General features: G+C 39.1%; 1 protein-coding gene across 8 annotated transcripts; it reads right to left on the bottom strand.

Moving 5' to 3' along the window:
• Window positions 1–3,034: 3,034 nt before the first annotated feature.
• LOC113002809 (MATH and LRR domain-containing protein PFE0570w-like) lies at window positions 3,035–10,694 on the bottom strand. 8 transcript variants are annotated; one of them, XM_039450514.1, is made up of 13 exons: window positions 10,014–10,694; window positions 8,857–9,034; window positions 6,817–6,851; window positions 6,510–6,725; window positions 6,183–6,323; window positions 5,753–5,863; window positions 5,298–5,657; window positions 4,445–5,093; window positions 4,281–4,377; window positions 4,035–4,134; window positions 3,601–3,657; window positions 3,448–3,516; window positions 3,035–3,360 (listed from the first exon to the last, which is right to left on the bottom strand). In XM_039450514.1, the coding sequence occupies exons 4-13, from the start codon at window positions 6,580–6,582 to the stop codon at window positions 3,035–3,037; spliced, it is 1,983 nt and encodes a 660-aa protein (XP_039306448.1). In that variant the 5' UTR covers window positions 6,583–6,725; window positions 6,817–6,851; window positions 8,857–9,034; window positions 10,014–10,694. The 8 variants fall into 8 exon arrangements, 7 of the variants coding, with proteins under 7 accessions (XP_039306448.1, XP_039306447.1, XP_039306450.1 ...); XM_039450513.1 differs by having other exon boundaries at window positions 8,987–9,034; XM_039450516.1 differs by having other exon boundaries at window positions 8,987–9,034; window positions 10,176–10,694.
• Window positions 10,695–12,413: the final 1,719 nt, after the last annotated feature.

The raw sequence follows: 12,413 nt of genomic DNA, 5'->3' as shown, positions 1-12,413 counted from the left end.
CCACGGCTCTTCTGCCCCGCCGCCGCCCGGTGGAACTCCGGGGGCGGGGGCCGCTTCTTCTCGGTCGGGGCGGACGGGGCGGGGGCCGAGACGAAGCGTGACCCCCGTCTCCGCCGCCCCTTCTGTTCCTCGCGTCGCCTGGGGGCATACGACCCCCAGGCTGACGCTCCCGCACCTTTTCGGCCTCCTCCTTCTGCAGCATGACTCGCTCGCAGAAGGAGGAGACCGCCTTCCAGGCGCTCTCCCTGCCGACCATCTGACTGATGATGGCCGGCAGGGAGAGGTCATCTCCCACTTCGGCCCTCAAGACTCCGCGCAGCTCTTCCCACGCTGGACACTCTTCCAGCGTGTGCCGCGCGGAGTCCCGGGCGGCGCCACAGTGGTGGCACTGTGTCGTCGGCTCCCTCCTTATCCTGCACAGGTACTCACCGAAACAACCATGCCCGGTGAGCACCTGTGTCATCCTGTAGGACAAGCCGCCAAACGGGCGGCCCACCCACTCGTCCAGGTGTGGTAGGACGGCCTCCAAGATCCGAGATCCGGCCGCCGGCGGGTTGTCGATGAGGTTCCTCTTCCATGACCTCATCACCCGCCGACGGGCCCTCTCCCGTAGCAACGCGGCGGCCCTGGGGGTGACTACCCCCCCCTCAAGGCGGATGGCTTTTGTCCTGGCGTAGGTCCACGCCAGGGCATCGGCCGTGTACTCCGCCGGGGGGAGCCCCGCCAGGGCCATGATTGCCGCGTTGGGAGCGGTGCGAAACGCGCGCGTTATCCTTCGCGCCAGCCGCCGCTGCACATCGTGCAACACCTTCTTGATGCGGCGGCTGGCCAGCGCCTCGCGGAACCACACCGGGGCTCCGTACAGGGCCCCGGACATGATCGCGAGGGCGTACGCGCGTCTAGCACCCACCCTCGGACCCCGGAGGTTGGGCATCAACCCATTGAGGGCGTTCAATCTCCTGCCCAACCGCTGGGCCAGCTGGTCAAAGTGATCAGCGAAGGCCCAGCGACCGTCCAGGTGCAACCCAAGGTACTTCAGGGTTGCACCCACCTGAACACGGGTGTTGTCCACCAGGACGAAGGCCTGGGGCGGTACTCCGGAGGAGCCATCGTGAAAGAATATGGCTTCGGTCTTCTACGGGGCCACCCTCAGGCCCAGGCCTTTTATGGCACCGACGACACAGGCCACTGCCCAGTCGCCCTTGGCGACTGCTCCTCCCCAGGAGGTCCCCCCCGCCACTATGAACGTGTCGTCAGCGTAGCCGACGACGTAGCAGCGTGGTGGGGGAGGGCCGTGCGTAGCACTTTGTCGTATGCGGCGTTCCATAGCAGGGGGCCCAACACGGACCCCTGTGGAACGCCACATGACACGTCCCTCCGCTGCTGGAGTCCGTCTTTGTCGCGGAACTCCAGCTCCCTATCCCGGAAATAGTCCTGAACGATGGCGACGAGGTAGGGCGGCAGGCGAAAGTACTCGCTCAGCGCCGCCACCACCTCGCCCCAGGGGAGACTATTAAAGGCGTTGGCGATATCCAGGGATATCGCCAACGCCACCATCCCGTCCCCCGTTAGGGATTCCGAGAGGGACCGAACCTGACGTATCGCGTCAATTGTCGATCGCGCCTCTCGGAACCCGTATTGTTTGGGGGACAGTTCAGGACCATTTCGGGCCATATGCCGGATGATGCGGTTAGCGATTATTCGCTCGAAGATCTTACCCGCATCATCCAGCATACAGAGGGGCCTGTACGCGGAGGGACTCTCCGCGGGCTTGCCCTCCTTTTTAAGGAAGTCAAGCCGGGCCCTCTTCCACCTCCTGAGGAAGGTGCCTTCCCGGAGGCACTTCGTGTACGTGGCACGAAGTGCCTCCCCTACGATAGGCGATGCCCGGGCCCAGATTTTGGAATAGATGCCATCCGGCCCGGGCGCCTTCGCTTTTTTGCCAGTTATTCGGGCGAAGGCCGCGACCATTTCGTGCCTGGACACCTCCAGTTCCTCCGACCATCCTGGGGGAGGGCCGGACTTTTCCGGGATATCCCTCCCCCGGGTGGGGAACAGTGTGTTCACCACCCTTTGGAGGAACTGGGGGTCCAGTGTCTCCGAGACTGGAGGCGCCCATGGGCGAAGCCTTTTCATCACTATACAATATGGCCTGCCCCATGGGTCGCGATCCAGCTCGGAGATCATATCCTCCCAGGCCGCGGCCTTCGCCCGAGCTATGGCGGTCCTCAGGGCCTTTCTGGCATCCCTGAGGACCGCCGTGGCGTTTGTCAACGCTTCCTCCATGCCCCGTCGCTTGGCGCGCGTGTGCGCCCGCCTGGCGGCCACGGTAGCTCGCCTTAGTTCGGCGAGCTCCGCGGACCACCAGTAGGCGGCGCGGCGCGCCATAGGTCTGCTGCGGGGCATGGAGGCGTCGCAGGCACGCGACATAATCTCACAGAGGCGCTCCGCCTCCTCCTCGGCGGCGAGGTCAGCTCCTCCCTCCGGCCAAGTGGAGGCGAGGAGGCTGACCTCGAGGGCTTCTAGGTCGAGTTTCCTCAGAACCCATCGATTCCTATCCCGGGTGCGGCGGCGTTGCTCTCGCACCTCCGTGGGGGGGGAGACCAGCTCCATGGAGATAAGTCTATGATCAGACGTCTCTCCGAGGGAGCCGGTCTCCACCATCCATCCCTGGACCCTGTTTAGGGCCTCGGGGGAGGCCCATGTCACGTATTACCATGTACCTATACGTATTACCGTACATATACCATGGCCTTTAGCTCCTTCTTCGCAGCGGCTTGAATCTCTTCTATCGACTCGAAACGGTGATTCGTGATTTTTTAACCAAAAACTCGACTAATATCGTTCCACAACCACCGTATTCACCTGATTTGGCTCCATGCGACTTCTGGCTATTCAGCAAACTCAAGCGGCCGCTCCGGGGACACCGTTTCGCTGCGAAGAAGGAGCTAAAGGCCATTCCTAAAATCGATTATTACAACTGTTTCGAAGATTGGAAAATCCGTTGGAATAAGTGTATTATATCAGGGGGGGATTACTTTGAAGGGGACGAAATTGATTTGCAAGAATAAATAAAGATTTTTCGAAATAAATGCAATGTCACCTTACTTTTTGGACACAGTAGTACAAATTGCGTCACTGCTTCGTTTGAAGTTTTTAATAAAGAATCAAATTCTTTCATATTATTTATTGTGGCCAACGGTAATAATTCCACAATCAAACTGTCATCACTATCCAATGGTTTTAATCCAATGGGTGTAATGCTTTTGATAACATTTTCTAGTTTTATTTGTCGTTGTTTTATGTCCTTGAGAGTTAAATTTGATGCTGCTTGCATTTGTAAGAGTTGCTGTAGGCAGCCTGCAACATCATCAACAATATTCCATTTATATAAAAGTACTTAAAACGAGTGCTACATAAAATATAAATAGTGCAAGAATTATTTACGTTTTATATGAGAAATATCGTCATTCTTCTGCTGTAGAGCTTGTTGAGCACGCAATGGAGACACAAAATCTGAAATATTTCAATAAATTTATTATATCCAGTAATTATATACATTTACAAGTAATTAATCTTTCTTATAAATGTATGTCGTACTTATTACGGGTACATCTTGCCAAGTTTCCTTAAATCCTGAAGATTGATTGTCTTGTTCTGAAAATGTATACATCAATATTTTATTTTTAGTTTTTTAATACATATATTGCTTGTAAATAGTAAGAAATAAAAAGTTTTAATTATGCATGTGTACATGAACGCATCCCAGTGAAAACAACGTGGTAAAAATGATGTCAAAGTGACATGAAATTGATGAGGAGTATGATGTGAAAATGAGTTATCAAAATGAAGACATGCTTCTGTACCACGTGTCACAATTTCGAATCACGAAACATTTCACCTTTTATTAGCTATCAATAAGTGCTAAATGTCTCAGAAAATTCTGGATCCCAAAAACCTTTAAAAAGATTATATTTATTGCACATATGTATATGTATGACCTAAAAGAATGATAATAAAATAAACTATTACACCTTCTGGTGTCTTTGGTCGCTCAAATCTGTCCCGATGTCGCGAGCATTGATTCTTCCGCTTTTGCAATTTTTCTTTAGACAATTTCAAAGTCTGATAATACTAAAACTCAAATGTCATGAATTACTTTTTTATGAAAATATTTATATTTATTTATTTATATTTATTTTTTGATTTATATTTATAATCATTTATATTTATTTATTTATTCATATCTCATAACTATATTGTTATTAATATTGCATTACTTCTCTGCATTCCCAGCAATCCGAGCCTTTTAATTTTGCTCTATCAGCTTTACATCGCATGTTAAGCTGCTTTGAAACGTCCTTTCTTTTTGACCTTCTGTAAATAACGTTTTTATTAAATATAAAAGCAACTTACATTAACACAATTATTAAATGATATTTACACATTAAACTTTTCCAATATCGTTTTTTTTTCTTGTGGCTTGTTTTCTGTGTCATCCAAATTGAAATTATTTATTTTATTCGTTAATGGTTGATCTTCATTTTGGACTTTAATAAATTTTTTAATTTGAATATCGGTCTTCTTATGCACTTTTATTGGTGAAAGATAATTTATGTTAACTTTATCTTTTAATGTATTAACATTTTCCATTTGCGTAGAAATATGTTTAGGCGAAGGATATAATGAAAAATCTAAACGTTTTACAGGAATTTTCCTCTTCAATTTCAAACACTGTTTGACTTTAGATGCAACACTTCTTTGCATAGGACTGGCTTCTATCACTTCATCTTCATCGGTTTCAGTAGTGTTGTTGACTAGTGTTGTATCACTATTTTTAGCAACAGTTGCATTTGCATTATTCTTGACTGAATGAAATGCAAGTCGAGATCTCTTCCTTAAATATCGTCTACAGTCTAGCATTGATGGACTTTTATTTTCGTCGGTATTTTTGTACAAAGATTCATTTGCATCTGATGCAATTTCCGTATCGGAAGCAAATTCTAATAATGGGCTACTATTGCTTTCTTGTATATTACCGTTATTTAACTGTGATATCGTTTCATCCTTTGTTTTTTTACAAGGTGTATTAACTATAATTTAGAGTAAAAAATTGCTACAAAATCACATATACATATATATAATGATTAAGAGATAAATTAAAATATTTTCAACGTAGATTAATGAATTTACACATAAAACGGTTAAATGACGGTTTTGACATCATTTTGAGTACGCTGTTTTCATTGGGATATACGCATAACACACACAAAATGTATGTAATATTGATAATATACCTTGTGACGTTGGAATTTCATCGTTATTATGTTCCTCGTTAGTAGATTCATCGTTATTATAGTCGTCGCTATTATATTCATCGTTATTATGTTCATCGTTATTAGATTCATCGTTATTGTATTCATCGTTATTATAGTCGTCGCTATTATATTCATCGTTATATTCTACATTAGAAGGTTCGCGGTCATCAAACAACAATGGTGACTTATTCCTACAGACAATAGTGCTCGTATTGGCGTTTCTATCCCCTTGTGACATTTTATTACGTTCATCGTTTGATCCTTTATTAAATGATTTCGAGCTCTCAGGATGTGATAGTGGTTTAGCAACACCAGTGTTGTTCGTTTTGAGTCGTTTTGCTACAAAAAATTAAAACATAAATTATATGTATAAATTATATGACACACATGTATATAATTTATTACATATAATTAATGTTATATTGATAACATACCTTGTTGTGACGTTGTAACTTGTCTATATTCGCGGTTTGCTCCTTTTTCAGATAAGCCAAAATTTTCAGGGCACGATGGTGGCCTAGAAGTAACAATGTCGACTTGTTTTTCTGCAAAAATTAATACATTTCATATAACTGCGTTACAAATAAAAATAAAAACATAATGAGTACTACTAACAATTTAAATTAATATTTTTAGTTACAATAAGTTATTATTCAGCACAAATGGTATACATATTTAGCTTAGCATAAATGGTATACAAATACACGAATCGCGAAAACGCACATAATGTAGCGACAGCCTAACGAGATCAGGACATTGACAAATACTTGTGCAATATTTAAAACAAAGACAAAAACATTTATAATGTAAACGTGATATGTAGTAAAGATATATTATTGATACAAATACGTACTTTTTACATACTTTCGAGGTTTGTTTGTTGAGCACTCTTCTGCGTCACTACTGAAACGATTACATGTGGCCTTTGTCCTCTTCCTAACCGATCTTCATCGGTCGTCTGATATTGTGAATCTGCTGCATGTTTTCGTGCTGATTCAAGAGATGCTAAAGAATAAAAGAAAAAGTCTGTATAATGACACACATATAAAATCGAGAGACACAATATGATAAATATAGCGCGAGACAACCCCGTATATCTATACGCGAACCGGCCACTCACGAGTACCTAAGGAACTTATTAATAACGACTGAACCGATCAAGTTCTAAGTATTAGGCTCCACTATACTTACTGCACAATTTTACGACGTTTATTTTATAAGTGGCCCATGTTTTATAATCCGGACTTTCACAGTTTGCAATCATCTGCGGACAGTTTGATGTTCTAGGCGGCCACCAGCACTGCGAGTCATCTTCTTTAAGCCATGTTATTGGTATTTCTGAATATGTTTAGTCTGCGGGGAACTATACAACCGCATAATTGTAATTCGACATTCTTGCCTTGCGATCTGTAAAAAGGATTATAATATTTACATTAATATACATAACATCCACCCAAAATTAAGGTTTTACTAAACACTTTTACACCGAAATACCAACCTTTTGATAACCTTCAGAATCCAAGATATCAAAATCTGCACGGTATTTAACATAGAAAACGAAAGTTCAAATTAAAGTACAAAATTGTTACAAAGTTATAACATTAAAACATATTACAATAAACTTGTACTGCACCTAATCATTAGTAAGAGGAAGCGGTATTGTAACATAAGAATCAACTTCATCAAGATATTTCACTTTAAAACATTTCATTTGTATTCGTGTTACTGGAATTGTTATAATGTCAAATGTAGTAGTGTTTGATAATAGAAATATGCCAAGCTTTCTCGAATCGCACGGTGCAGTAAAAAACGATTTTGGATTTATAAAACGTTTTACACGGGTACATAACACCCGATTTTGTTGAAATATATCAAAAATAAAAACCACCGAGTTATCATCGAAAAAAGCACAATTGTCACTTTTATTTATTCCAATCTTGAAACATTTAAATTGTAAATAAGAAATGTCCTTATTATCTGATTGATGTTTATAAACTACAATTGGATATTGCATCGTGTGATTGAGCGGCTGGATTGGTACTTGTAATTCTTCAAAGATTCGATTTGATCATTCTTGTAATGGTTTTCCAGATTGATGTAACTTCTTTTTAATTTTTTGCATATGATTTTCAAATTTAAAGCAGCTAAAATTGTCTAAACAACCAAAAGTTTTTACATCGTTGGCAAGATGAACGAGATTATGAACATTGTATGACAAATATTCATTACCATAAATATTTCCATAATTGGAAACAAACCATACTAATAGAGAATTTGCATAAGCATTAAATGATATACATAATTGCGGATCGCTTAATATCCTTATAGCAACACTAAGAGAGACAAAATGATCGTAAAGTATCGGTCGCATTATTGATTTCATAATAACAATTCCAGTATACATTAAGAATTGACGAAACTCTGTAGCTTTCCATCTGTCCAGATCATGTAAACTTCTTGGTTTTCTGGCAAATTCAGATGGAATACAGGACTTAATCGCAATTAGATAATTCGAAACTAAATTTACACCTTCTGCTGACAATCTAATATTTTTGTTGCCTTTAACCCATAATTGCAGCAATCTTTTCATGACACCTAAACAAACTAAATGCATATAATCCAGTGGAATTTGTAAAACCATATCAATTAATAATTTTTCTAATATAGAATTACCTATGTGATGTTCAATGTGAATTCGATTTCTAAATGTTTCGTTTGTACGTAAAGTACAATCAATTTCAGGAAAAATGACTCTATTGTTGAAAAAATCGCCTTCTTGTACACATCTAGAACATGAAAAATATCCAGTATGACTTTTGGTATATTTAATAAATGATCTAGCCGGAGCGTCACATACTATTGCATTAATAACAACCGTATATGTTTCATTGCAAACAGTTATACCACGTTGAGAAAGTTCAATAAATTCATTTACAAAATCAGAAAGAAATTCATTAGCATCACTAGGCTTGCGCATACCATGATATACTCCAATTATGAAAGGCACTGTATAAACATCAATTTCCTCAATGGATGCCATAATAGGCCAAAATTGGCTGCCAGAACTCTTGGACATTGGCAAACCGTCTACATTTACATTTAATTTTATTTCTTTTGCTTTCAAAAATTTGTGACATATTTTTATGGATCGCTCCAGAGCAAAATAAAGGCCAAAGTGTATATAGTGACCATTATCTATAACTTTAAAATTTACAGACGCATTTCGTGGGGTTTGAAGTAAAAGTCTAACATCACTAGGTAATTCTACAGGACCGTGTTTTCTTAGAATCAGAAGTAATTTGTTAGCACTGTTATGTGAAATATTATCTTCTATTATTAATCTGTGTAAATCTGTTCGTAAAGTCGTTTCATCCATACAATCTTCCAATGTCACAGGAGTGTCATTTTGTGATTCAATATGTTCTTCATATTCGCTTTCTACATGAGACTGTGATTCTAATGCATCTAATCCGTTTAGATCTGTCGGCAATGTATCATTTCTATAAGATATACAACCAATATTTACTGCTTCGTCTACCGATTCATCTACCGCTTCATCTACTGCTTCAAGTGCTATGTTCCGAATAATTGATTGCAACAAAGGAGGATCTTCATGACAATGTAATTGATAATTTATTAACTGCTCCTTTCGTCTCCTAGATAAATACCGTATATCCTTTGGCATGATGCAGTTGTGGTCACTCACAGATAAAATGCTAAACAAATATTACATTACGTTCAAAAAAAAGAAAAAAACAGTTTAAAATAATTATAATCTTTAAATTCATAATTTTTTAATTTAAGATTAAAGAATCACACAATTACTATCAATTTCATAGTATAATAAAATTATTTAAAAATTACTTTTAACAAGTTATATTGTAAAGACAGCATTAATCATACAAAAATTATAAGAATCATATATAATAATACATGTCGCTCGTATTTTCATAAACGTCAGTAACAAGAGAACGAGCCAATAATGAGCAATAAATAAGGTTGTTTAAATTACATCTATTTTCATATTACAAGTAATGATTATAAAAACTATACGAATTTTGACGCAGATATACGATAGATAGGCAAATACAATACAAAGATCTTCGTCACGAACAACGGATACTAGCATGCATTTATGAGATAAGGAAATAATAGTTGCGACAATATTATAAAAACGCTTTTTCGACTCGATGTGAAACTTTGACTCCGTAGTTAATTTATGTATTTATAATTAGAGCGGCAGAAGAAGGCCTATAGTGAAGCAGAAACTAGTTCCGCGTTACTTATTTACTTGTAATATGAAAATAGATGTAATTTGAACAACCTTATTTATTGCTCGTTATTGGCCCGTTCTCTTGTTACTAACGTTTATAAGAATCATATTTCATATTATTTTTAAGCATTTTTTACTGTTTATACATGTATAAATTTTATATTTATACATGTATAAATAATAAAAAATGCTTAAAAATAATATGAAATATGATTCTTATAATTTTTATAATATATACATATAATTTATGTAAAGCTTCTTTTATGTGTGTATATATGCACACATAAAAGAAGCTTTACATAAATTATATGTATAATTATACATATATAAATAATTTAAAATGTTTAAAAATATTATTATCACCAAATTATATGTGCAATAATGTGCACAACGTGTTCTAATCTATAATAGCGAATACATACCTTTAAGTTATCTAGCTCTCGTACGAGAGCGAATCAAAGCCACGTCCTCGACTCTCTTGCCGGCGTCACGTCCTTTCACGAGCGACGGGACGTTGCGCGCACGAGACACCCGCGAACACGGTTCACGATCACGATCTCCCACGGACGAGCGCGGGTCTTTACCTTTAAGTTATCTAGCTCTCGTACGAGAGCGAATCAAAGCCACGTCCTCGACTCTCTTGCCGGCGTCGCGTCCTTTCACGAGCGACGGGACGTTGCGCGCACGAGACACCCGCGAACACGGTTCACGATCACGATCTCCCACGGACGAGCGCGGGTCTTCAATCAGTAATCGTGGCACGAATATAATAGCACTAGCGGAAGCGGAAATAAGAAACCGCGAACTTGCGCGCGCCGCTATGGCGCATGCTATCGAAGTTATATAATTCCGGCGGTAATTGAAATTATGTTATATAATATTTATATAATATCAACGCAACCGTTGTTGTATAACACGTATATATAACAGTTGTATTAATGTGCATTTATTATAACATATAAATAACGGAGCAACATAATAGTTTTATAACCTAGTTATATTATAATAATAAAGTAAAGTTATATAATTGTTATGCTACTCTAGTATAACACCTGTTATATTATCTGTTACTCCCAGGTTATATAACAATTATATTTGGTGTTTGCTGGGTTGCCATCTAATTGATATAATTTCCATCATCTCATTCTTTCCATAATTGCATTCTTTCCATCAATGCCATCCAATGGGATGGCCTATTCTTCATCTTTTCCATCATTGTCATTATTGCCATCGTTGCCATCATTGTCATCCCATTTTCACCATTGCCATTATTATTACGCCATTGCCGCCACTGCCGACATTGCCACCATTTTTATTATTGCCATCATTGCCATTTTTTTGATAACATTTCCATGCATTTGATAACATTTCATTGCTTTCATTTCATTTTGCGATTCTATTTCCATATTGCCATTCCATTGCCATCATTAACATCGAGAACATTGTCATAATTGCCATCATTTCCATCATTGCCGTCATTGCCGTCAGGCTATATATATTGTCATTGTCATCATTTCCATTATTGCCATTCCATTAACATCATTGCATTCATTCCAATATTTCCATCCCATTGCTATCCCATTTCCATCATTTCCACAATTGCCATCAATTAATATCGAGAAGAATTTGATTAAAATCCGTTACTTTACTGATTAACACTTTAGTACCTTATATCGTATATTATTATATAATTCGTTATTAATTTTTTTTTGTAAAGTTTTGATTAATCTTTACGTGATATTTCGTAAAAAACTGTTGAAAGGTTGTATTAAAATCAGATCAATAATCTTCACGTTTGTAAGTTAGAGAATAAAAATAATACTCAAGTATCCATATATTTCATTGATTTTTATTACATTATTATTATTATTATTATTATTATTATTATTATTATTATTATTTATTGTGCCATATTAATCGCGCGTATTGTCATTTGTAAATCATGCGTATGCATGTATATGCCATTGTAACATAATAAAAAAAGACTGGGCGCTTTCTAGTCTCTCTACGTCCCTGCGCAGAAATCGTCCGAAATCTTCTTTCTGAATTTTACGGCCTAAACGTAGCAGGGAAAACGTGATGGGTCGAGAGGGGAGTGAAGAGGAGGGTATCCATAGAGATAACATCGCCGCTTGCTCCATGTCTATCACCGCGATGCTTTCTCTCTCTAACTGAAGGCCTAAACAATTAAAGGACAATCACGTTAAAAGAGAAAGAGAGAAAGAGTGAGAGAGAGAGAGAGAGTTGCGTCAAGATTTAAAAAAATTAAAAAAGCTAATTTTTTCAAAAGCATAATTTGAAGACATTTAAATAATAAAGAATTATGTAAAAATAAAAAGATGGTATATTTATTCGTGGAAAGACATTTATTTCTTCTTCATCGTATGATGCCATGTTAATTACAATTATTTTTTAAGTACTGCGTAAAATGAATGTTTCTTTATTAAAGAACCAAATTCTCTCTGTTACTATTAAACATCTTTTTTAAGTAAAAATATGATTGTGCAAAATATGGACATAAACGTATTGATATGTATTAATATCAATGTTAATGTAAATAATTCAGACTAAAATAAATAAAAAATTACGCGAAAGTAGACGTAATTAATCATTTGTGCACATTCTTGACCCCTGTTCTGGATGCAACATACGCGATACGCGTCAGATTTTATTTGCAGCAAAATGGATGTTAGCACGGACAACAACCTACATCCATTTCTCGAGAGATGGATTGGGTTGTTGTCCGTGCTAACATCCACACTGTTTTTAACGGCGGGTTGCAAAATGAATGTGACACGTAGTTCCTATTCTGACCAGAATAG

The sequence above is a fragment of the Solenopsis invicta genome, chromosome 6 (genome assembly GCF_016802725.1).
Source record: "Solenopsis invicta isolate M01_SB chromosome 6, UNIL_Sinv_3.0, whole genome shotgun sequence".
NCBI classification, from domain to species: domain Eukaryota; kingdom Metazoa; phylum Arthropoda; class Insecta; order Hymenoptera; family Formicidae; genus Solenopsis; species Solenopsis invicta.
Note: the sequence above shows the minus strand (reverse complement) of the source record. Positions and strands in the feature narration are given on the sequence as shown.

Coding starts and splice junctions, on each gene's coding strand:
- LOC113002809 (XM_039450514.1), bottom strand. CDS start 6,582: ATGATTGCAAACTGTGAAAGTCCGGATTATAAAACATGGGCCACTTAT. Junction 5,658..5,752: donor AGTTACAACGTCACAACAAG/GTATGTTATCAA, acceptor AATTTTTTGTAG/CAAAACGACTCAAAACGAAC. Junction 4,135..4,280: donor ATTGCTGGGAATGCAGAGAA/GTAATGCAATAT, acceptor TTTGAGTTTTAG/TATTATCAGACTTTGAAATT.